At 48.3% G+C, this 25,939-nt stretch overlaps 1 protein-coding gene across 1 annotated transcript in view; it reads left to right on the top strand.

Annotated features, from left to right (window-relative positions):
- The first annotated feature begins 302 nt into the window (after nt 1-302).
- Nucleotides 303-25,939, top strand: part of PDLIM1 (PDZ and LIM domain 1) — a 44,862-nt gene continuing 19,225 nt past the window's right edge. Inside the window, exons 1-4 of the mRNA XM_044240145.1 lie at nt 303-481; nt 16,304-16,455; nt 18,544-18,628; nt 22,705-22,904. Coding sequence (XP_044096080.1) covers nt 386-481; nt 16,304-16,455; nt 18,544-18,628; nt 22,705-22,904 — 533 coding nt within the window. The 5' untranslated portion in view covers nt 303-385. The remainder of the gene's footprint in view (nt 482-16,303; nt 16,456-18,543; nt 18,629-22,704; nt 22,905-25,939) is intronic.

Below are 25,939 nucleotides of genomic sequence, written 5' to 3'. Positions count from 1 at the left end.
CGGTGTGCTGCAACCTGCTGGGCTCTTACCTAGCACCCACGACCGGGCTGGGAACGCCGGCGGCCGGCAGACGGTGCACTGGGGCCGGGCTGCGGAGACCCCGGACTCCCCCGGCTCCCGCCCCTGACCCGCCCCTAGTGCGGGCGCGCGGGGCTGGGCGAGGCAGCGGGCCGGCGGGAGGTCGGGCGGGGCTGGCGGGGCTGGCGGGGCTGGCGGGGCTGGCGGGGCGGCGCGGCCGGGGCGGAGCCGCCCCCGCCCCCGCGCGCTCCCTCCTCCCGCCAGCCCCAGGCTCCCCGGGCCCGCGCCGCGCGCTCTTTCTCCAACAGCGGCGGGGGAGCCCAGCGCACCGCGTTCTGCTCCGTCTGTCCCTGCGGGTCGCTTCGCCATGACCACCCAGCAGATAGTCCTTCAGGGCCCGGGACCGTGGGGCTTCCGCCTCGTGGGGGGCAAGGACTTCGAGCAACCCCTGGCCATTTCCCGGGTAAGAGCGGTCGGGACGCGCAGGAGCGGGGCGCACCCGGGCTGGGGAGCGGCGTGCCAGGAGGCGATTTGGGGGGCCAGGGCCCCGCAGGCGCTGCGGGAGACGGCCGTTAGAGAGCCCGGGCCGGAACTGGAAGGGCTGGGCGCATCTAGGTGCGCCTTGCGGCAAGCGATCCCCGTGCGTTTCGGGCCCGCAGCCTCTTCCCTGCCGCGGCGCTCCGGGGCGAGGTGAGCGGGCGGCGGCCAAGCGCGCACTCCCGGTGTCCGCGCGCCAAAGAGGGAGCAGTTTTCGCACGATCGCTACAGAAGCGCGGCCCGGCGCGTGGACCGCTTTGTCACCCCGCGAGGGCGTGAGGGTCCCCGCAGGTCTCACACGCTGGCAGGCATCACTTCCCGGTTCTTCACGAGTCGCCGAGGGGCATAAAGTAGTTTTGGAAGCAGCTGGAAAGACCTGGAAGAGGGGTGGAGTCGGTGGCAAGTTTCCCCAGCGCAGGTGTGATGAATTGCCCAAACAACTAGTTTTCCATTCTTTGGACTTAATCCACGGCCAGGTCTCCCCTCCTGCATACGTTTCCGAGAAAAGGGCTGATTTTTTAAACGAATAAGGCCAAATGAACCCTCTTGGACATTCCTCTTCCCCTGCGGAAGGTGGCCACGCCGTATTTCTGCCTGGCGTTCCCAGATTATCAACCGAACAGCAGCCTTTCCCCCAAGGATACTGGGTGGGGAGGGGCTCCTACTTTGTGTGGCGGGGGTGGGGGTGGCGGGGAGAGTGTTGCTTGAAAACTTTTTAGACGGGTTTCCTTTCTTTGGGAAGGCCCAGGTTCAATCGGAGACCACCAGGCCCGTTGCCCCCAACTAAAGCAGACACCCCCTGGGAGACTCAGACTCAGGGTTTGGAGGCCCAGGCTTTGGTCATCTCCTCTAGACTGACTATAATGTCCCCGTGGGAGTTGCCTTATTCACTGCCTGCACCTAGACGGCGGCCAATAAATATTTTCCGACTTAATGAAAAGGGAGAGTACAAAGCATTCTCTGGGGTCCATGCCCTGCCTAGAGGCCTGGTGTTCCATTTTGGGGGCCATCTGCTTGCTGAAGCTGACCCTAAACTTGCCTCCTCAGCCATCTGAGCATCTCTTTGTTCTTAGTGGGGAGGAGGGAGAGAGAAGGGAAGATCCCTGTGGCATTTTGTTTTGTTTTTGTGTTTTTTTACTGAAATCCCCACCTCCAGAAGCTGAAGGAATATGGTGGGAGGTGTGGGAGGCAAAGTACTGGGAGCCTCTGCTTGGCTTCTCAGCCAGCCACAGTCCTAGCCATATTTCCTTGTAGGCGGGTCTAGCCCAGTGAGGAGGTCTTCTCTGATCATCCCATCAAAGCAAAGGGGGCAGGTGTCTCAGTTCGTGGGCCCTGTTCGCTATTTCTTCCACCTGCTGTCCTGAGGGGACTTCTTGGATTCTTTGGGTAGGTACATGCTGTCTTCCTACTTACCCGCGGAATTCCTCAAGTGTAGGTACTGTGCTTTCCCCAAGCCTGGCACACCGCTGAACCTGGCCGTCCCCAGTAAATGTTTGCAGGCTTATTAATAAATGCTTGTCTAGGGAAGGCACATTTAGACTCCCTTACCTCATAGTCCATTTGTCCTTGCTCTTTGTGTCTATAATTAACCTGTCAGCCCTTTCCACTTCTGAATTTATATATGACATGAAACCCTTTTTTAAAGAAGTGAAAGATATATGGCCGGTCTGTTAAAAGGGCAGTTACCGCCCATCGTTTTAACTGCTTTAAAAAGTCAGTGCAAGTGGCACTGTGCAGGAATGACAATGTAGCGTGGAACCCACAAGACTACATTCACTGGTTTGTACCTTAAATGTAATTCTTCATTGCGTTATGAGCGATATAATGTTTAATGAGCATGTACCGTGCAATGCCGTGGGGGTTCCAGATATGAGAGGACAGAGCTCCGTTTTCAAGGTGCTCAAGGTCTAGGGAGAGAAGCTAATCTTTATAATGCCCTTGGCAGTTGCTTTTATTGAAAAGTGAAAGTGACTCAGAGGAGGTGACGTTCTCGTGTTCAGGGTGGTTCACTTGTTTCTTCTCATTTCTATGTGGAAGGAACGTGCCACCTCCTGGGGTTGGGAAAGTGGTCATTAAGGGGCCTGCGGGGGTCGTCACGATCTGGTGGGGGTCTGGTTTCTGCTTCAGACTTGAGCTGTACCTGGGGGTGAGCTTTCTGCTGTCTGAGGCTTCCTCCTCCGTCTCTGCCATGGGGATAACCCCAGTCACAGGTGGCGAATTCAGGAACATCAGAGTGCTCTGGAAACAGTGAACAGGAGTGGGGTGGTATGAGCAGTGACAGACATACACACCCTCTGGTTGGTAGGTGTGCTACATTTATCATTTTGGGCGGATACACTTTACTAGTATGGTTTTATATATGTAGACTATGAGTCTCCACACCAAAGCAAACGTAAAAGTTACAGGAGGAGAGAAGTGCCTTTCGTTTAATTATGTTTGCTTTCTCTTGCATGAATTACTCTGATATTGGCTCTACTCTTTCTTTAAACTGCTAAAGCTCCCGAGTGGAACTGTAGTCTTGTGTACTTGAAATTGTTTCTTTTTCTTTTTTGAAGTAAGAGTCCAAAAATATAGATGCAAAGCAAATAATTATGAAATAAATACCTGTACAGTGCCCCTACCCAGGTCAAGAACTAGAACACGACCAGCACCCCAGTCATAAATAGAATAAGCACACCAGACATAACCCAGTCCTGACTTAGGATAAGCAACTCCTTGTTTTTCTTTATAGTTTTACTCCCTAAATGTGTGTCCTGAACACCATAGCTTCATCTTACCTGTTTCCGGGCAGAATCCTACAGATCCTGTGTTGTGTGTGTGAGAAGAGCTGCTTTCACGCCTCATTGTTCTCATGTGTGCTACTGTGATAAAATTTCAATCCAGGTTTTCAGCTTTAAATGTACATAAACCAACTTTCTTCCTTTTCCCAGTTTCTCACTTAAGGCCCCTACCTTGGACTCCCTGGTGATCTAACCACACACATTTGCCTCTGTCCCCTGAGATTTTGTTCTCTGTCACTTCTTGCTCCAAAGCTTCAGTTGTCCATCTCCTTGAGGTGGTTTTTTCTACCCCCCCCCCATATCAATGTCTTATTTCCTCTAGTTGCTTTCAAGGAAAGCCTTCAGAGAATCCACACCCAGGCCAAAACTGCTGCTCAATTTATGTTGACTGTTTTTTTCTCCCAGCAACTGACAAAAGACAGGAAGGGGTGGGGCCAGAGATAAGGGGGTGCTCTTGCTGGGAGGAGCTGTCACTTGCCTCTTGAGTAAACCTTTGCTAAGAGCAGTGTGGTTTTATGGGGAATGCTGTACCCCTTGTTTCGGCATCCTAAGGGAAGCTTAATAATGGATACTTTGTCGCCAGAGGGCCTTTTCTGATTTTGAAGAGCGTTATTTTCAGACTGAAGTAGATTTATGTCATATCCTAACGGTGGAAAGAGCAGGGCCTGCGTGTCAGATTGTGAAGGGCAAGAAATGTCCATAAAGCCTCGTTCCGCATTAATAGCCCTTGCGCTGCTCTCCCTCACCTGGGAAATGTTAGCTGCTGCAGCTGATCATGGTTGATCTACAGCGAGAGGAGGAAGAGGTCCATCAAAGGGAATCGCACTTAAGTGCTTCCAATCATTTTTTTTTTTTTTTTGAAGTCCTCTGTACGCCCAGTGTGGGTGCCCCTGGAACAGCACATGAGTGAATGGTTGAGCCTGCTGGCGGGAAATCCACCAGGCTTCGTCAGGACCTCTGACCAGATATTACCCCCAGCCCAGCCTGCTAAATGCCAGGGTTGGTCTTGGAGGAGGAGAGGGGAGAAGAATGTCTTTCAGGGATTGTTGCAAGGCAGATGACCAAGAGGAGATTATCACCTAACTGCCAAGGTCACACTCTCCTCAGCGGATCAGGACTCAGAGAAAGCAGCGGACAGGACAGTCAGTCTTATGCCGGGAGCAGGCTGGGGACTGGCTTCCAAGCTGTACTTGTTCCCCACGCCATCCCCTTGCTCTTTGGAGAGGAAAGCCTGTATTCTTTGCCTTTTACAGAGAAGCTCCAGTGCCTGTATGTTAGGTAATTTGTTTGAATTTACATAGTTTTTCATTGACTGAACCACTTCCTTTTAAAAGAAAGGGTAGAAATTGGGTAAAAACGAGCAAACGTGGCTAGGGCAGAAAATTAATTTTTTAAAGGATGATTGGACTTCAGTGTGTGTCCATGGAAATCCTGGGGAAGTTGCTACATATCTGTGGGGTGCCTGCTAAGGGGTCTAGGGCAGGGACTCAAGCTGAGCTCTGCTCCAGTCCCCAGCAGCACAGTGGGGGAGCCCTGGTCAAGGTGCACACCTTCTCTAGGGGCTGCTTTTCTGTAAAGATAAAATAATAAACAAGCAGACCCACTGGTCTTGTACCCTTTGAATATGAGAGCCTACTCTCTGTTATAAAAAGTGTTCCGGCATTGGGCATAAGGCATTGGTTGTACCTTCAACTGTGAGTTGATTAAGAAAATGTATTCTGAATTCCAAAATGTTTTTAGATGAATTTGTGTTATGTTATTCATCTATGAATATCTGTGTTGAGATGACTGTTAATCATAGGAGCCTCAGTTTATACTTGAAAGATTGTGCGAGAAATATTTGACCAGCTTGCGATAATGATCATAGTTAAACTGTATATAGAACATTTTAAATGCCAGCACTGTTCTGCGTGCTTATTATATTCCCACAGTCATCCTTATACCTATCTTGTGAAGCAGATCTAATTAAGACACCCATTTTGCAGCTGAGGAAACTGAGGGATGGAAGTGTTCAGTACTTGGCCTGCTTCTTAGAGGTGATGGAGCTAGAATTTGACTCGCCTGGCTTCAAAGCCCGTAGCCTTGATCTCTTTTTCAAAATAACTACTTTAATAGCACCTGACATTTCTTGAACACTCACTCTGGGCTCCGTGCGCTCCTGCCTTATCTCCCCACAACCCATGACACAGATACACAGGACACTCAGTCAGTAAATTGCAGAGCTGGGATTCGAAGTGAGACAGCCTGGATCCCGGGCCAGCTTTAACCACTCTCTTCTGCCTCTTAATCACCCATGACTGTCCGTATTTTATTGGTGGTGATCATGGCACACAGCTCAGCTCCGAGAAGTGCTAATGGTAGTACAGGGATGATAGGATGGGTAGGGGGGACCCTCTTGGGTTCCTCACCCCGGAACCCGCTGTACCCTTGAGCATTGGCTGTGGGGGCCCTCCAGCTGCTTTGTGGCTTCTGCCCTAGAGCTCCTGGAGCTCAGAGCATCCCAGGGAGCAGTGCCTCCCCTTCCCTATTCCCCTGCAAAGCCAGAAGCCCCCACCTGTGAAAATTGACAGTCCAGCTGTGGGATTCCATGCCCCCCACCCCCCACCCCGAGGACAGTGGAGAGCAGAAGTGCAGAGGATTTGGTGGGTTAAAGAGAAGCCTGCCAGTGGGCACCTGGGTGGCTCAGTGGGTTAAGCCGCTGCCTTCGGCTGGGGTCGTGGTCTCAGGGTTCTGGGATCGAGTCCCGCATCGGGCTCTCTGCTCGGCGGGGAGCCTGCTTCCTCCTCTCTCTCTCTGCCTGCCTCTCTGCCTACTTGTGATCTCTCTCTGTCAAATAAATAAATAAAATCTTTAGAAAAAAAAAAAAAAGAGAAGCCTGCCAGTTTGGGGCAGAGGGAATTTGAGGGCAGTTTTTGGATCAAACGAAGATGACTAGGATAGACAGATGCAACTTATCTAGCCAGTGATGGGCCAGGAAAGTAGCAGCCAAGTCAAGGCCAAAATGAAATGGACCCACGAACTCAGAAAGGAAAAGGAGGTAATTTCTGTGTGGCACTTAACACCCTGTGTGATTGTTAACCCGTCCGTTAGACTTAGCTCAGGTCAACTACAAAGCTCATCCGTAACTGAGGCCTGCTGTGCCCTTTCATGATGTAGTACACTGCTTTCTTGCCGCAAACGTTAAAGATGATTTCCCAAAGGAGCACGGGTTCTTGACCAAGGACTCAGGACCCGATTTTTATGGCTATGACTACTCCTCTGTCACATGAGACAACAAGGACATGGGTATGACCTACGGAAGATAAAGATGTCTGAAAGGCATACACGTGGACCAAATTCAGATGGTACCTCAGCGATTTATACCCACTAATTTTTAAAACAAATTATAACAAATACTCATGGTTCTAAAGCTGAACGTATCCATATCCCATGACCAACAATTCCGCTAGTTAAATACTCCATGGAAATATGTCTGTATGGGCAACCCAAAAGCATGTCAAGAGTTTCCAGATCCGCCCTATTCACAGTAGCCCCAAACTCAGCTGATTTCCGTGTGTAACAACAGTAGCTGAAATGGACGGCAGGGTAGGTACGGGCTACAGGACAGCAACAGGAGTCGCAGCTGTGCACAATGACACAAATGAGACACATAGGCACACTATGTGAGAGAAAGAAGCCGGGCGTAAAAAGGTAAATACAGTGGGGTTCCAGTTGTATAAAATTAATCAGGCAAAATTAACCCATGTGTTAGAGGTCAGGGTCAGAGCTTGTGAAGGGAAGGAGGCAGAAGGGGCCTTTGGAAGCTCAGTTGTGTTTCTTCATCGAGTGCTGGGTTCGTGGGTGCTCTCCCTGTGTGAGGATCTGGCCCGCTGCGGATTTAGATCTTGTGCAGTTTTCTGTCTGCGTGTTGTACTTCAATTAAGACTTTCCATAAAAACTCCTCATGCATGTTACAAAAAAATCAAATAACAAAAACATGGAAGGCATACAGCAAGAAGTTCCCCAGTCCTCCTCCTCAGAGGTCAACACTGCCAACAGTTTGAAACTTTTTAGACTTTTTTCCATTCATGTAACTTTTTTTTAAAGATTTTTTTAAAGATTTATTTATTTATTTATTTGACAGACAGAGATCACAAGTAGGCATAGAGGCAGGCAGAGAGAGGAAGGGAAGCAGGCTCCCCGCTGAGCAGAGAGTCTGATGCGGAGCCAATCCCAGGATTCTGGGATCATGACCTGAGCCGAAGGCAGAGGCTGTAACCTACTGAGCCACCCCGGTGCCCTTGTAACATTTTTAATACTGAAGTACCATATCATAGTAACCTACATGTCTCGTAGACGTCATTGTTTTGTACTTCTTGCCTTTTTTGTACTGTAGCAAATCAAGAGTTCAACACATTCCGAGGAGCGCCTGGGTGGCTCAGTCATTAAGCAGCTGCCTTCGGCTCAGGTCATGATCCCAGGGTTCTGGGATGGAGCCCTGCATAGGGCTCCCTGCTGGACGGGAAGCCTGCTTCTTCCTCTCCCTCTGCCCTGGCTTGTGTTCCCTCTCTCGATGTCTCTCTCTCTGTCAAAACAAACAAATAAATAAAAAGTATCAAATCTTGAGGGGAAAAAAAAAGAAGCTTAGGAAAAAAGACGTCTTGATGTCCCGCAGTCTCAGAATCTGCCTGCTCTGGGTTCTGACTCGGTCTTGTCTTTTCCTTAGCCCTGTGTCAGCACCCTCACTTGTAGGGTGGGGATAATAGTGCTTGTCTTCAAAGGTTGTGGGGAGGATTAGGAGGATGTACAGAGAGAGCCTAGCGCTACAGCCACCACCTGGAAAGCATCAGGTTGTGGTGGGGCCGTTAAAAAATTCCAGTGGTGATCTGTGCATTGAATGCCGATTACATGTTAGACACTGTTCTAAATTCTTGATACCTATGATGTCACTCACTCTTCCCAGCAACCTAATGAGGTTAATGCTATCTATCATTAGTTTCATTTGATAAGTGAACTGAGGTATAGAGAGCAACTTGGCCAAGGTTACATGTTTAGTCAATGGTTAGGCTTTGAGTTATAGATGGTAATTATTGAAGTGATTTAAAAACACATGGCAGGGGGCAGGGGTTGTGCCCATCTGGCTTAGTCAGTAAAGCCTGTGACTCTTCATCTTGGGGTTGTGAGTTTGAGCCCCATGTTGGGTGTAGGGATTCCTTAAAAATCTTAAAAAGATAAAAAATAAAAAAAATAACACATGGGGTTCCTAAGGGCTTGTTTGAGAGATTCAGTGATTTCTTTTTTTTTTTTTAAGATTTTATTTATTTATTTGACAGAGAGAGATCAGAAGTAGGCAGAGAGGCAGGCAGAGAGAGAGGAGGAAGCAGGCTCCCTGCTGAGCAGAGAGCCAGATGCGGGGCTCGATCCCAGGACCCTGAGGATCATGACCCAAGCCGAAGGCAGTGGCTTAACCCACTGAGCCTCCCAGGCACCCTGATTCAGTGATTTCTTGACAAATGAGGGTATTTTTTTTTAATTCATTTTTAACTATATTCTTACCTAAGAAGTGATGTGTGGTCTTTCACGCTAGGAGAGATGTCCCTTGGAACTGCCATCCCTTAGTGTGAGGAGCTTCCTTTTACACTGAGTGGGAAGCAAAGCTGGATTAGGGCACTGCTGATTAAATGGTTATAGTGGAACCAAGAACATTTTGAAACATTCTTGGCGATTTTCAGGCGAATCTGTATAAGCTCCTATAGCTGCTGTGGCTATATAATGTAGCTTCAAAAAACAAATTGAGTAAAAAATCTGACCCAGGAGACTTCAAATTCCACATCTAAATGGCATAGTGCAGGGGTAGGTGCTGCTCTGTTGCCCAGCTCAGAATCTTCTAAATTTATATTCTATTTTGATGCAGCCATTACATCAATGGAGGTTGACCCTGAAGACATGTGACATTGAGATTGAACTTGAATTCCAACTTACCTTATACCAGCCTTGTTTTATATAAATGCTGAATTAGATCATTATTTATGCTATCTCTCCTACTTGTAAGAAGAACTTAAGGTGATTTACCACATATATTTACAGTATTTAAATACAAAAACACACATAATAAGATTTTTTAAAAATTGGAATATAGTAAAGGAAAGAGATGTGCCAGGACCTTTAAATCAGGTGGTTTCTGTAAATGCACACCACGTTGAGTTGTAAGGGGTCTGGCCACAGCAAAATAGCACCATGGTGAGTGATTTAACATCTGGAATGAAATTACTTTTACAGTATGAAGTTTGCATGTCATCTACAAAGATGTTGACCAACATAATAGGTGCCACACATATATGTACACTTTTTTTTTTTCACTCTGTTTCAGTGAGAGAGAAATACTATTCTAATGGATATTCTTTCAAGGACCTTCTACATCTCTTAATAGAAATGTAAGCCCTTGAGGTTGTTTCTGGAGGAGCTAAGATTTTAGACTCTAAGTATTTTTGCTTACCTTATAACTTCATTCAGGGAGAGAACTTCAGGGGAAGGAGTAGTCAACCCCCTTCTTGATGTTTCCAAATCTGGTGAGCATCAGCAATTTCTGGGAAGCTTTACAAAATATATAGATTCCTGGGATCTGTGTAGAACCTCTTGAGCAGGTCTGAGGTGGAGTGTGGAGATCTATTTATATTTTTAAAAACCCCGGGGAGGGCGCCTGGTGGCCCAGTTGTTAAGAATTGGCCTTCTTCTCAGGTAATGATCCCCGGTCCTGGGATCACCTCGGTGTTGGACTCCCTGCTCAGCAGGAAGCCTGCTTCTTCCTCTCCCGCTGGCCCTGCTTGTATTCCCTCCTTGCTGTCTCTCTCTTTCTGTGTCAAATAAATAAATGAAAATCTTTAAAAAACAAAAACAAAAGCCCAGGGGGATCTGATGACTGACCTGCTTGGGAACAGTTGCCTCATTCTTGCAAATATCAGAGTTCTCCTGAGTTACTGGTGATCTGGTCCATTTCTGGCCTGAAGCATGGATGCCAGTTCCAAGGGGGCAAGGTTAACAGTGTTCTCTGGACGTTCAGGAAATTGCCCTGTATTCCTGGGCACAGGTAACAGTACCTTCTGAATACAGACAGTTTTCCCCTTAGGGGAAAAAAGGCTCTGCATCAAAACTGTTAAACCGTTGGACAGATATTTGGTGAAAATCCCCTCTCTGTCAAAAGGGTTATAATTCAGTTTTTTTTTTTATTTTATTTGTTTATTTGACAGAGAGATAGAGTGAGAGAGGGAACACAAGCAGCAGGAGTGGGAGAGGGAGAAGCAGGCTTCCCACTGAGCAGGGAGCGCATCATGGGGCTTGATCCCAGAACCCTGGGATGATGACAGACATTTAACGACTGAGCCACACAGGTGCTCCGAGCTGTGCATTTTCTGATGATCGATGGCAACTGGTAGGGCAACGTTCCTGTGTCCAGGGCCCTCCAGCACAGTGGGGGCTGTGCCAGATGGAGAGAGAGCTGATGTCTTATCTAAGAGGGCGGGGGTCCTGAGTCTGTGCTGATTGTTTAGGTCCAGAATTGCCAGATTTTTCACAAGAAGCTGCGAATGTAGGCATTTGTGTGAAATTTACCAGCATGTAAATATTGGCAAGTTTTCCGTCTGTCAAAGTACAGTCTTTTTTTTTTTTTTTTAAAGATTTTATTTATTTATTTGACAGATAGAGATCACAAGTAGGCAGAGAGGCAGGCAGAGAGAGAGAAAGGAGGAAGCAGGCACCCCGCTGAGCGGAGAGCCCGATGTGGGGCTCCATCCCAGCACCCTGGGACCATGACCTGAGCCGAAGGCAAAGGCTTTAACCCACTTAACCCACTGAGCCACCCAGGCACACCCCCGCCTTTTTTTTTTTTTTTTTTTTTTTTTTAGGATTTTATTTGTTTATTTGCCAGAGAGAGATCACAAGTAGGTAGAGAGAAAGAAAGAGAAGCAGGCTCCATACTGAGCAGAGAGCCCAATGTGGGACTCGATCCCAGGACCCTGAGATCATGACCTGAGCCGAAAGCAGAGGCCTAACCCACTGAGCCACCTAGGTGCCCCCCAAAGTACAGTCTTTTTATTTTTCTTTATTTATTTATTCCTGAAGATTTTATTTATCTGACAGAGACACAGTGAGAGAGGGAACACAAGCAGACAGAGTGGGAGAAGGAGAAGCAGGCTTCCTATGGAGCAGGGAGCCCAGTGCGGGGTTCGATCCCAGGACTCTGTGACCATGACCTGAGCCGAAGGCAGACACTTAACAGCTGAGCCACCCAGGTGCCCTGGAGTACAGTCTTTTTCGAAAACAACAGGTTCTTACTGCCGAGTCTGTGTGTACACCTCCAGCCTCATGCCCTTTCTCTCCCTGTACTTCCTGGGTTTCATCCATGCCATCCATGTGCCATTCCTATAACTTGGTCTGCTCTGTCCCACCTCCTGTAGTGCCCCTACATAGCTTTAAGCAACACCTCCTCTTGGGAGCCTTCCCTGATTCCATCTTTAGGCTCCCATTCCTCTTGCTTCCCAGCTAGTCCAGCACTCACCAGCTGTGGTACATGCCTGTCTCCCCCAGCAGACCATGAGCGCCCCCATGGTGGGCACCATCCTTTCCTGGCCGATATGTATCCCACTGCCTTGTGTGGTTCCCAGAATCTGTAAACAGTAGCTCATATTTCTGGAGATTGACCGTGTGCTCTGTGTGAACCATTTCTTGTAATCCTTGTAACAGCCTTCTGATGTCAGGACTGTTTTCCTTCCTGGTTCCTAGGTGAGAAGAGGGGACGTGTCCTGCCCAAGCATACTTAGGTCACAGGAGGCAGAGACAGGACTCAAACCCTGGCCATCTGACACTTCAGAAGCCACATCATAATCAAGGAGCCGCACTCTCTTTCAGGATGCACTTAAGGAATGACTGATGAATGAACGAAGGAGAAAGGGAAAATGGAAACCGAGGAGGGAGAGAATAGAAACCTGCGGTCATCGAAGACATCACCGTCCTGTTCTGCACCATTTAGAAGTGAAATCAAACCCCGCAGAAACCTTCTTGTGCTGTCAGGAGTCTGGCAGCAAGGCTGTAAAGCTGCATTAGGACCTTGCAGGATAGGGTGGTTTTACCGGCTGGCCCCTGAGCAAAGTATGTGCCCTGGGAGGGCCAGAGGGCGAGAGAGATGGTGCGTGAATGCTGCAGACAATGGCAGGTTGTTCGTTACTGGAGATCGTTGCACCTAACTCCATTTGTTCTCAGGTAGCAAGAGCTGTGTTGTGTGGTCTCTGGGGAAGAAAGCCGGAAGTGGGTTTTTGAGGTTGTCCATTGAGCTAATGGATTGTTTCTTTGGAGGAGCGTACAGGATTTCTTTTTCATATATTGAAGCTGACTCCGTTATGAGCCGGTTCTAATGGAATTTGATGATCGGGAGGAAATGAGCAGAGACAGTGCGGGATACTGGGTTACGTGGATGGGCTCCGGAGCCCACCAGCTGTGTGGCCTCCTGCAAACCGTTTTGACCCCTGCTCCTTCACTCCCTCATCTGCAACGATGCATGTCATCTCTTGCATTGCACGAGGACGGGTAAGGGAAGCCTTGCCAAATACTTACACTGTGCTGGCCCTTTAGAGGAGCTTAGTAACTGGTGGCTGTGGTTACGAAGATGATTATGGTGAACAGTGTGTCGTGGGGATTGGAGGCCCCGTTCAGGATGGGGACGAACCTGTGTTGGAAACAGGGGTCTTCTCCCTGAGGCCCCTTCCAGGGCCGTTTTCTGATCTTGGTTTTTTTCTTTTTTTTTTTTTAAACAGGGCGGGGTTGCTGGGCCTTGCCCAGTGCAGAGCAGTTGAGATGATTGTCCTGTTGGGGGAGAGAGTCACTTGGCAGGTGGCGGGGCTGGTGATAGAGTTCCTTGGGCTGAAGGCCACAGTGGAGGAGGCCCCCAGGGGTTGCCTTAGATCTGGATTTTTCTTTGGCTCTCGCAGTTAGGTTGGAAGCATCTGCTTGTGGCCTCTTGGTAACCAGCAAGGGAATGGGATTTGGAATGAGCGGATATGGTTTCAAGTTCAGCCTCAAGCCTTTAGCTGTGAGAACTTGAATCAGTCACAGCTTCTCTGAATCTCAGTTTCCTCATCTGTGAAATTACCGTGTATGTTGGTGGTGAGGTCGTCAAATGGGAGATGGTATGGGAAAGGGCTTTAGTCTTATTTAAATTCTCCCCATCCCCCCCCAAAAGTATATGCCTCAGAGAATGTGAACTTAATCTGTTTCTGTGCGATTCTATCCGAGTCCCAGCTGACCGTATTGTCTTGTACCCTTCTGAGATTTCCTTTGGCTTCCCATCCGTTTGGCTTAAAAAAAAAAAAAAAAAAAAAAAAAAAACCAAAAAATGGGATGGCCAGGCCTCAGTTACTTAGGTTTGGAACTCTTAAGGCTGGTTCTAGCTTGTCCAGGACATGCCAGGGTGTGCTTAACAGAAATGCCTCTCCCACAAGACCGTTTGAACCAATGCTGGAAATTCCAGAGTTCTTAGCAGCAGAGCATATGAAAGGAGAAGAAACTTCTGTTTCTATTTTCTCAAGCTTTTCCCTCCACACTCCACCCTTGTCTCATCATTTTAGTTTTGTGGGTGGTCACGTTCCAGGGTAGTGATGTTAGAAATGATCATTTGATTCCTTTTGAAATCGTCATTTCTGAACGGGTATAAGGAAGCAACGTGATTATGTATTTCACAACACTAGATATTTCAGACTTGGTCATTCGTTGGACAAATATTTACTGAACACCTACTATGTGCCCGGCACTGGGGATACTGCAGTGCAAAGGGCAGACAAAATCCTGCCCTCTCACGCCTTCCTGTTTAGTGGACACTCAGACAGTAAATAAATAAGCCCACAAAATAGATTCATAGACCTAATGTGACAAGTGTCATGAGGAAGAACAGTGTGTTAAAAGGAAGGCAGGGGTCTACCTTAGATTGGCGGTCAGAGAAGGCCTCTCTGAGAGTGGTCATTTAAGTGTGACCTGAAGGAAGAGACAGAGTTAATCAGAGCAGAAGTTACAGGAGGTGCTAAGGCCCTGTGGTGGGAAAGAACCAAGGAAGGCCCTGGAGCTAGAGCTCAGCTGGGGGTGGGGGGGCAGGGGGAGGGTGGTGGCCTGACGAGGGTGAGGAAGGAAACACAGTCTTTCTGGGCCTTGTTAGTGATTTTGGATTTTACCCTAAGGGGACTCTTTAAGGCTTTTAAGGCTATTAGATTTCACACTAATAGCTTTAACACTGTTAGATTCCATGATAGATCGGTTCCATCAGGCTGCCCTCTCCAGAGATAGAATTTGCCAACAGAATTATTGCCAATCCCAAATAGAGTAATGCTTAGGGTCTTTTTTTTTCTTTCCTTTTTTTTTAAAGTAAAGCTCTATGCCAAACACAGGGCTTGAACTCACGACTCCGAGATCAGGAGTTGCATGGCTACCAACTGACCTAGCCAGGCACTCCACTTAGGATCTTATTTTTTTTATTTTTATTTTTATTTTTATTTTCTAAAGACTTTATTTGGCTGTGCTGGCATGAGATAGGAGGCTGAGGGCATAAACCTTGTGTTCTATCTAGCCTGGTGCCTCAAGGGGCTCCTGACCCCTGGTTCAGCTTTGTGGAGACCCCAGATGTTCACAGGACCTCCCCTGGTTGGTTCCAAGGGACGGGGGTCAGGATCCTGTGAGCACTGGGAGTCTGTGTCACCTGATTCTGCTCCTGGGGAGGGGGGGCTTGCAGTCCCATCAGGGAAGGTCTTTGAATATAAAAGTCATGGACCAACACTGGGACGATAGTAGTGTTTTTGGTATTGCTTGGTTTAGAAAATACCTAGTAGCAAAAAATTACTGTGTAGTTATTACGGCTACAGAATGCATTTGTGCTTTATTCATTGCAACAGCCTCTGTCGTTCACTTGAAAAATAGCTGTACGTCTGCGAGTGGAACATGGTATTTTTCCCGTGTGCATGTAAAGCCCAGCAGACAGATGGATTTGACAGCCCACTGCAGTAATTGACTGGCTTTCCCCAAGCATTGGTGGCTCATAAATTCGGAACCGCTAATTCAGAAGATTCGACCTGCAGGAAACAAGCCACCTATAGGGAATGATCCTAACCCTAGTCAACTTCCCCGGGTGGGAGGAGATGGACCCATGTGAGCCACACTACTGTATTGTAAAATATTCTTTACTGCCTTTTTTTTTTTTTTTTTAAAGTAGGCTCTCTGCCCAGTGTGGAGCCCAACACGGGGCTTGAACTCACGACCCTGATATCAAGACCCAAGCTGAAATCAGGAGTCAGATACTCAGCTGACTGAGCCACCCAAGTGCCCCTTTATTCCTTTGTTTAATTACAAGAGTAATTCAAGATCATTGTAAAAAACAGAAACATTATGGAAATGTATAACTGTGAACAATTTTATGTGCAGTGGTCCAATTTTTTTCTGTGCTTAAATTGCTTAAATAATAAGATTTTTATAGAAATAGGCTGTTGCTGTATGTAATGTTCTCCACATGTGTGTGTTTTTAATGTACTTGGGAATTTATTTTAAGGAAGCAATAAGGTTCTGTGGGAAGAACATTGGGTCTGGCTTCAGGGTTGTGTTCTGGCTCCGGAAATATCCTAGTTGGATTGCTGGTAATGTAGTGATACACCAGTTGGGGGATCCCAGGTAAATCGCAGATCTTCTTCAGCCTCAGTGTCCTGGACTCTAAAATAGAGACTGACTGATATGTGTCCTTTCTTAGAAGGACCCCATGACATGGTGTACAGGAAAGGACTCTGTGTGACCCATAATGTGTTGTGGAGATAGTAAGGATTGTTATTATTGAAACTTACGATTTCCACCCTTTTTCCTCTTCAGATGCTCTGGTACACATCAGTGACTACTTCCCCCAGTGGTAACTTACTCAATGACTTCCTTGGAGACAAAGGGTAACTGACTACTCCTCCTTTTATTTACAGGTCACTCCCGGAAGCAAGGCTGCGATAGCTAACTTATGCATCGGAGATGTGATCACAGCCATCGATGGGGAAAATACCAGCAGCATGACACACTTGGAGGCTCAGAACAAAATCAAGGGCTGCACAGACAACATGACTCTCACAGTCACCAGGTAAGGCCCATGGAAGCGCTCAGCCCTCGACGGGAGGCAGCGTGTGAGCAGGTCGGCCTCAAGCCCCAGCTCCGCGCCATGTGCGCTGCGGACAGGCCCAGGCTGGCAGGTCTATAGGATTGGGATTTCCCCAGGTTGTTCCTTTGTCTCTCGAATTTTCCTGGTGCTGTTCAGAGTGTGGGCGTCTTTCTCTAGGAGCTTTGCATTTTCACTTGCTCCAACATGACCAACCAAAACTTGGAGGACGTAAAATCAGTGAAGTATTGTCAGGTAAAATGAAATGAAGGTTTCTTCCTGGAAACCACTGACAATGTACGAGGCTACCACTCATGCCACACCACCGCAAGCAGGGGGTAGGCCCCAGGAGGGCGAAGTAGCACCTTACAAGAATGCTGCACGTGAGCTTAAGTGCACTACGGGAAGGGAGACCTAATGTTCTCCAAGGTTGCCGTGTGAGGAGAGGCCATTGGGAGCTGTAACTGGGGTAGAATTTCCATCCTGCTTCCGTTTAGTCTTGGGAGCGGCAGAACAAGGACATGATTTTAGGAGAGCTTTGGTTTAACCTTTACGAGCTCCCTTCTTCCTGTTGGATCAAGTTCACATTCTTCAGGGTACCTGGATGGCTCATAGGTTAAGTGACTGCCTTCAGCTCAGGTCATGATCCCAGGGTCCTGGGATGGAGCCCTGCGTTGGGCTCTCTGCTCAGTGGGGAGCCTGCTTCTCCCTCTCCCTCTGCCGTTCCCTCTGCTTGTGCTGTCTCTCTGTCAAATCAATAAAATCTTTTTTAAAAAAGTTCACATTCTTCTTTCTGATCTTCTGCTAACCTGCTGTTTAATGCCTTAACTTTAGCTTCCACTGCTCGTCATCATGAACCCTTTGCTCCAGTTCTTACTTATGAACTAGATTTATTACTTTTTCTACCTTGTGTCATAGGACTGGTGGGAGGACCAAGTGTGGGGCAGGAGTTCCAAATATTGTGTATACTTCAGAGCCCTGGCCTCATAGGAGGTGCACCTTTGTTTTCAATTTTTTTCAAGTAGACTCTACACCCAACATGGGACTTGAACTCATGACCCTGAGATCAAGAGTCAACAAGCTCTACCTACTGAGCCAGCCAGGCACCCCACACCATCTTTTTCTATCCTGTCAAAAGCACATTTGTCCCTCATTCTCATCTCCATTTCTATCTCAGTCCAAACCTTTTCTTTCTTTCTTTTTTTAATATTATTTATTTATTTATTTGACAGAGAGAGAGAGAGAGATCACAAGTAGGCAGAGAGGCAGGCAGAGAGGGAGGTGGGAAGCAGGCTCCCCGCTGAGCAGAGAGCCTGATGCGGGGCTCGATCCCAGGACCCTGAGATCACGACCTGAGCCGAACGAAGGTAGAGGCTTTAACCCACTGAACCACCCACGCGCCCCTGTCCAAATCTTTTCAGAGACATTCATTCATTCATTCATTCATTCATTCTTTTTTTTTTCTTATTCATTTGCCAGTGAACTCATCAGGTGTGTCCTGTGTCTCTCTGGCCCCGTGCTTAGCTCTCTGACCATGCAGGATTGGCATAAACATTCTCTTGCTCTTGGAGAGGAAAAAATTACACTAATGGAAGTGGGGACTAGGCTGAGGTTGTTTCTGTATGATCAGTACAGAGAAATTCTCTGCATCCTCAAGAAGGGAGGCAGCCCTTTTATTTGGGCCAACCGGGCTTCACGAATTACAAGTTGCTTACCTGGCCTGGCTCAAGAACACTAGGAGCGGGAGAGGAGAAGCTCGGTCTGTCCTGACCGAGGGCTTACAGCACGAGGCTTCTCAGGAGCGTGGAGAGGGGGAAGAGGCTGGTGTGCTGGGGGCCGCGACACAGTAGTGAGAGAGGATGAGGCTGGAAGAGGTCTGAGCCACATGGGAAGCCCCTCGGGGGCGGAGTGTTGCCGCCATCAGACAAAACATCATCAGATTGGCAAACAGGGGAAGGCAGGTGGCGGAGCCCTTGTTCAGAGGCCAGAAGTCAGGCAAGAAGGGGCATTTTCTGGATTTTAGCATATATTATTTAGCATGAACGAAACAATAGTTTTGTCCATCTGTTGCAGATCGGAACAAAAGATCTGGTCCCCGCTGGTGACCGAGGAAGGGAAGCGTCATCCGTACAAGATGAATTTAGCCTCTGAACCCCAAGTAAGTACTCTGTCACCATGGCCGCTGCTGCTCCTGCCTTCTCTGCCTTTGACACAGCTTCGTACACCCCCGTTTCTCTGGCCCTGGAGGCCTGGGCTGAGGCCAGGAGAGCCCGCCACTGACACCGCGGGGACCTGGCTCCTGTTCGCTTCTTCCCGTAAGAGAGTTCCCGGAGGACAGAGCTGGAAAGCCCCAGGGCAGGGACATGGAGCCCCGGGGGAGGGGGGCGGGGGTGCATAGGAAGTGATCCAGGAAGCGGGAGGACGCCTTCCTGCGCAGAATAGGATGATGGTTAGGACCACGGTGACATCCAGGAACTGGCTCAGCTCACCACACATTTCAGATCCAGTCAAACCCGGGAGAGAACAGGTGTTAGGTCATGAGGCCTGGAGCTGAGAGGCTAGTGTGCTGGTTACCCCGCCTCCTCTCCCTGGACCCCACTCTCTGGTCTCCATGAGCCTTCTGGTGGGACTCCCTCATCTCTGTAGAAGGGAGGCTTCTGGTGAGACCCTCAAGTCACAAAATAAAGTGGCAGGGCAGACTGAGACCGTGCCGGCCAGTCAGCGTACAGTCTGCCAAGCAGTGTCTGAGGACAGGAGACTCTCTGAAGACCCCGTATTTGTCAACAAGTCCCTTGGTAGTTAGATTAAAAGTGATTTTCTTTCTTCCTTAATTCCCTGTCCTCTAAAGTTAACGACCACGGATGGATGCTCTTTTGAAATAAGGGGAAAACACTTTAGCCTGTTTAGAACACTTTTGTGAAATTCCTTGTGCATGGCCTGCTCTTTTTTTTTTTTTTTTTTTACAAAGTATGTGTCTTGGATACATTAATGAACTGTTATTAATAAGTTAATAAATAGGGGGCCTGACTGAGTCAGTGGGCCACACAACTCTTGTCGGGGTTATGGGTTCAAGCCCCATGTGGGGTAGAGAGGTTACTTAAAAATTTAAAAAAATCTTAAAAAAAAAAAGTTAATTGATAATGGCTTTTGAAAACTTCTCTTAGACGGGTTTGTGATTGTTATATATTTGACCCCAACTTGAAGATTTGAACTTCAGCTTTTTTTCTAAATTTGGGACATGACTGACTTCTTACAGTGAATCAAGATAAAATAAAAAGGTAACACATAGCTAGCTGTACTTGATACATGAGAGAAACTTGTGTGAAAATGAACTTATAAAAAAAAGAGGAAAAAAGAACACTCATGAAGTGTGCTGTGTGGATAAATTGAGTGGTTGTTTACAAGTCGTATTTTCTCAAAGGTATCCATGAAAACTGAGATACAGTTCCATAACATTTTTTCATTAACAGAATAAAAATCATACTCAGAAATCCTAAGAGTTGCATTATGGGCCATTTTGCATCTGGCATTTCAAAACAGGCATGAACATGTTATTCTGTAGAGCTCCTGTAAGGAAAGCTGGTCTGTAAACCAGCGGTTATGCAAACCAATTCCATTTTTTCGTCATTTTTTTAAAGTTTATTTATTTATTTATTTTTAAAGTAAGCTCTACACCCAGCTTGGGGCTCAAACTCCTAGAGATCAAGATCAAGAGTCATAGGCTCCTCCGACTAAGGCAGCCAGGTGCCCCATGCAAACTAATTTTAAACATGCCACCGTTAATTCCAACTTCCCGAGAAATTCTTAGCCACTTTGCTGAATTTACTTTAAATGTTAAGTTTCAATGTGTTAAGCTTTCATATATTTTACAATACCTAAGGAGTGATTTTGTTTTGATTTGGTCTCCCTAAAATCTTACTTTCACACAAATAAAGTAATACTTAACGTTTCACTTACATGTTTTTCTGTCTTGAGTTTTCATCGTAAACCTATAATCTGGTCCCTCTGTTAATATTTTGAAGGCAGTTCTCTTCCTTAAAGAATTTTAAAAATTCTTTACAAATATTTTAACATCCGACTTGAGTATATTTTTTTGATTCCAGTAATTCTTTGCTCCTATGGAAAAACTTCCCACTCCCCTTTTTCCAAAACCTTCCACTTCCAGTCATTCTAAAATAAAGGAATGAGTAAGAGCAGAGTTCATCTATAATTAAAAGATCTGTTAGTTCATGTAATGCCAAGCACCACCCCAGCTTATCTGAGGTCAGAGTAGTTACACACCTAGTTTATATTTCCTCATTATTGAGTATCCTTGGAGACTGATAAATACAAAGCCCAAACAATTACATCATCCCTTCCAAAAGGCAGGCCCTGAATTAACTGCCTGACTTCTGGAAAGACCAGTATTCACTTGGGGTTAGAGATATTCCTTTTATGTACAAAACAGATACATTCTCAGCAGATTCCCTATAAAGAGAAAAATCAGAATTTCCAACCGGAATAATTTTCTCCTGTCTTCCATTCTCACTGGAGCTGTGTTTCTGGGGAGGGAGAAGGGGCGGGACGCTGGTTGGACGTCTGTTTGCCTGTCACTGTGGTTGCCACACTCACATGTCACGCCAGGTCCGTGTGAGAGAAGGCTCTGTCGACTCCACTGTAAAGATGAGAAGTGGGCTCCGAGAGCTCCAACCAGCCCAGCGCCAAACAGGAAGTGACAGGAAAATTGAGCCAAGACAGAAAACTAGGAATCTTCGTTGGTGCTCAGCATCCTGTGTTGCTCTGAGGAATTGCTGAGGAGAGGGCAGGCTGTGCCCCTGTCCCAGGCCGCCACCACCGATTTGCCGATGCCCTGACTGTGTAGTGCTCCTCCCGGGAGTTGTACCATAAAATTTACTTAACCGTGCTTTGGTTGCTGCTAAGGTTATTTTCTTAACTGATGGTACTTCCTCTTTTTGGGGTGTGATCTCTGTGTACTTTGCTGTTGTCCAATGTGGACAAAGTCGACTCACTGTAATTTCTACTTTAAAACCTCTCCGGTTCCAGCTTGTTAAAAAGGAAGACTGTCTGAATAGTGAAAAAGAAATCTGTCATAAAAATATTTCCTTGACTTTTATTTAGATCAGTACACGGTGAATGAAGCTGTTACTTTTCATTGTCATGTTTTCTAAGAAAACGTGAAAGACTTGAAGTTTGGGTGAAAAAGAGCGGGGCGGGGGGTGGGGAGGAAGAACAAGAAGTTTCCCCCAAAAGAACTCTTACGGGGCCAGTTGTTCTGGGCCTGGGTATGAAGAAAGAGGCCAGGGTTCAGGAAAGTCCTGTGTTGGGGAACACAGAAAATAGGGTGCAGGTCGAGCGTAGTCGCCGCACAGTCCGTGCTGTGGGCCAGGTCCAGAATGTTTGTGCAGAAAGCACCTTTCTAATGGTGTTGTCGGGAAAAGCCATGATTTTTAAGAACAGGAATGTTCCTTTAAAAAGTGTCAGGCTGGTGGGCGTGGAGGTGGGGGTGTGTTTGTAAAGAAGCTCTGAGCTGTTATCCCTGTAGGAATTATCTAGGCTCCAGTTGCTGCGCAGGGAGGGGGTGCGGGGGGCACTGTCTCACGTTACAGAAGGAGGGACTCCTGGGCACACCCCCTCTAGCAGGTAGCTCCCAGCCTTCTGTTTGGTGAGCCTTGGCCTCCTGCAAGAAACTGCAGATCCCCTGCTCCCTTTACCCCTTCCTGCCCGAGCACTGGGCCACCCCGGCCTCCTCAGCAGTGCTTTGCCTGGTGGCCCCACAGCTTCTTATCTTGCTGGTGTAACCCCCTGGATCCTAGGGAATTTGTCTCCACCTTTTATCATCTCCTGCTGCACACAGACCGAGTGGCTTGTGTTCTCCTCCTCCTTGTACCTTAATCCCTCTGGAATGTGCCCTGCAAGGGTGCATCAGCCCCAGCTTGGATCTTGGCCGTCCAAGGCATGTAGGGGTGTTGTGCCCAGGGGCGCCCAGCAGCAGATCAGGCCTGACCTCAGGGAAGAATGAGAAGGCGTTGCTGGCGTGCGAAGGCGCACCCTCGCCCATCTTAAGGCTTCCCTGCTCATTGCCTGTGTGTCTAGTGGGCGTGTCAGGGCCCTTCCGATGAAGGTTGGTGTGGACCCAGGGCCCCCGGAGCTTCCTTTCTGGAGCTCAGCCTGCACTGCCCCTCGAGCGGTATGCACTGAGCGCCCCCTGATTTCTGCTCTGAACTCTGCTGACAGGAGGTACTGCACATAGGGAGTGCCCACAACCGGAGTGCCATGCCCTTCACTGCCTCACCGGCCTCCAGCTCAGCCCCCAGGGTCATCACAAACCAATACAACAACCCGGCTGGCCTCTATTCCTCTGAAAACATAACCAACTTCAACAATGCCTTGGAGTCCAAGACCGCAGCCGGCGGGCAGGAGACGAACGGCAGAGCGTAAGTAGCCTTTGAATTCCCCCTCCAGGCCAGTCTTGGAAAAGGCCCTTCCCAGCAGGACCAGGTTCATGGTCCACAGCAGGTGGAGGGAGCTGGAGCCTCCTCCAGCCCAGAGAGAAAAATGTCTACCCTAGCACTGTGCTTTCTGCCTTCATTTTCCTTATCTCTAGAAAGGGATAAATACCACCTGCCTTGTAGGGTTGTTGGCCCATAAGAAGTAATGTGTAAAATGCCTAGAACTCCACCTGGCACAAACGAATCAGTTATTCCCCGAGACCTATTTCCTTCTTTCCTGGATTTCTCTGGTCATCCTCATCTTCTCAGTGGTCACCTTCCTTCTCTGGCAGCCTACAGATTTCTGAGGCGTTCTTTCGTATAGTTTGGGGTTCTTCCTGGTTTTCACCATCTGACCTGAGCAAGGGACATGGACTTCATGATGAGTTTTTGTGAACGAGTGTTTGCTGTTCTTCCCCCAGAGTGGGAACAATAGAAGAGAAGTTTGTGAGGAGATGAATGTGTGTCTGTCCGAACAGGTTCTGACTGGGGGCAGAGGCGGGGTGAGGGGGCTGTAGGCGGACAGGGTAGAGAGGCCTAAGGAAGCATCTTTCTCAGGGCTAGGGAGGCCTGTCCCCTCCTGTCACCAGCCATTTGGCCGCAGGTGCCTCTAAGTCTTTATCCGAAGTATTGTCTGGCTTCCTAGAAGAGGGGGCCCAGTGTCTGCTCTGTCCCAGATTTGTTGGTTGGTTGTTTTTTTTGTTTTTTTTTTTAAAGTAGGCTTTGCGCCCAGCATAGAGCCCAATGCGGGGCTTGAACTCATAACCCTGAGTCCAGACCTGAGCTGAGATCGAATGCTTAACCGACTGAGCCACCCGGGGGGTCCCATCCCAGACTCTTCAAAGATGAATCCAGAAACACTGGGGCTAACACAGCCCACAGCAAAGGAACTAGGTTTGAGAAAGGAGAACAGGAAGTGGGACCAGTTCCCTGGGATGAAAAGATGAGGGACTAGGTCGTGCGTTGCCCCATCACACGCCCAAAGGTGGGTGGGAAGATCATGAGAGAGCTCAGAGTGCAGACAAGGGGGAGCAGAGTGGCCTGTGGACAGCTGCACAGCCACGGGCCCAGAGTGGCTCCGGCAGCCCTGCTGATTCGTTAATTTCGGTTGGTTAATTTCACTGATACGGAAACCAGAAAGCCTTTTTTAAAAACCTGAAACCTGGTTTTTAAACGTTGGTGAGAGTCACATTGGTTGGACAATACCGCGTGGTCCGAATCTTGTCTGATCTCTGAGCATCTTTCCACTTGGAATCCTCAGTGCGTGTGTTTGCGCCGAAGCCTGTTTGCTGTTCAGTTTCTTACTTGAACAAGAACCGGGTCAGCTCTTCCAGGGAATAAATTGCACACCCGTTGCTTCAGGTGCAGGTTGGGAGAGGTTAAGGCACAGGAGGTTCCAGACAACTTAAATGTGTGGAAAGTACTGTCCTTCCCAAGGGTTCCTTCACCAGACCATGCCGATGTCGCCCTCTCCCCGGAAAAGGGAGTTGGACGTTATTGGACACCCACTATATGCAGGTCCCTGGGCCCAGCTGAAAGGCTCCGCAATTTCCTTTAAGTTCCTTAGAGTCTAGAAGGAAAGACGTTTTGCTGAGTGACTTTGGCTTTGTTACAAGATGTTCAAGGTCACTGATATTTATTGTAGTAACCGAGACAAGGTGACTACTCATGCTGCTGCTTCCCCAGATTATGTTTCCTGCAGGGGCTGAGTGGCTTGGGATGATGATAGCCTTCCAGGTGACAGCGGGGGCTTGTGGGGGAACCTGAGAAAGCATGTCGTGCTGGGCCCCCTGGGCTTTCCACGGACAGCCCCGTGGGGAGCCAAGCGGCCAAATGCCAAGGGCCATGATCCCTGTTCTTTGCTTCTTTCGTGATGGGGGAGGCTGAGAACATGACCCTCTTTTACTGTCCCCGAGTGGAATGTTCCATGATCTGGATTTAATAACCCAGGAAATGACACATCCTTGATTGAAAGAACTGCTATGCATTGGGAGAAATATGTGCTGGGGGAGTATTTTTAGTCTGGCTTTGGTGGTTTTTTCCTTCATTAATGTCTTCTTTCTTTTCTTATGCTCCCCACCTTCTCCCCTCTTCCTGAAACAATTAAGTCTGAAACTGTTGGGACATGTGCAAGCCTTTCCTCCAGCCCCTGTCCCCTCCTGTCTCAGACCTGGCTGTAGCCGCGCTGAGTCTTCCTGCTGTCAGAGCCCTCCTTCCAGATTTTCTCAGCACAGGGGGCCGTGCTTCGACCTCACCCCAGACTCTGAGGATAAATCCAGAAACGGCAGGAATACCAGCAGCCCATGGCAGAGGCAGGGCCCAAAAGGGCTGTGCTGCCCATCGTGAGGGGCGGCTTCCCTGCCCGCTTCAGAGAGGCTGCTTGTGTGTTCTCGACAGAGACAGACTCTCCTGTGAGGCTGGCAGCCACGGGTAGCTGGCTTGCTCGGTCAGCAGAAGGCCCCAAGCGCTCACTCACCCGCATTGTTAAGTCTGTAACATTCACCGAGGTTTGAGAATTGGCTCACTTCATACTTTGCGTCTGAGGTCATCACTGATTCCCCGGGGCTCCCTCTTGAGTTTCTTTGTCCCAGACACTTCAAAGCAGTGCAGTGTGTGTGTGCATGGCTCCCTGTCTCGTTGGGCATCCCAGGGCCGCGTCCCCATGTGACCAGAATACAGACAGCATTGCTGTTTCCAGATTAAACTGGAATGGCAGGCAAGAGGGCACCATCTGCCGCCTGGCCTCCCAGGACACACACACAGCTGAGTGGGACAGCCTTTGGGGCAGTTTCGCTTAACACTCATGTATGGAGTCCCTGTTGTGTACCACGTGGATGGAGAAAATGTTGCCCTGTTCAGCTGAAAGCTTTCACCTGCGCTCTGACCTCTTTCAGCCGACTTGAAGGGCTCTGGTCATTTTCTGGTGATTCAGGGCCTGGGTTTCCTTGTAGATGTGATGCTGCTCTATACTTGCCTAAAGG

The sequence above is a fragment of the Neovison vison genome, chromosome 2, assembly GCF_020171115.1.
Source record: "Neovison vison isolate M4711 chromosome 2, ASM_NN_V1, whole genome shotgun sequence".
NCBI classification, from domain to species: Eukaryota; Metazoa; Chordata; class Mammalia; order Carnivora; family Mustelidae; genus Neogale; species Neogale vison.
Note: the sequence above shows the minus strand (reverse complement) of the source record. Positions and strands in the feature narration are given on the sequence as shown.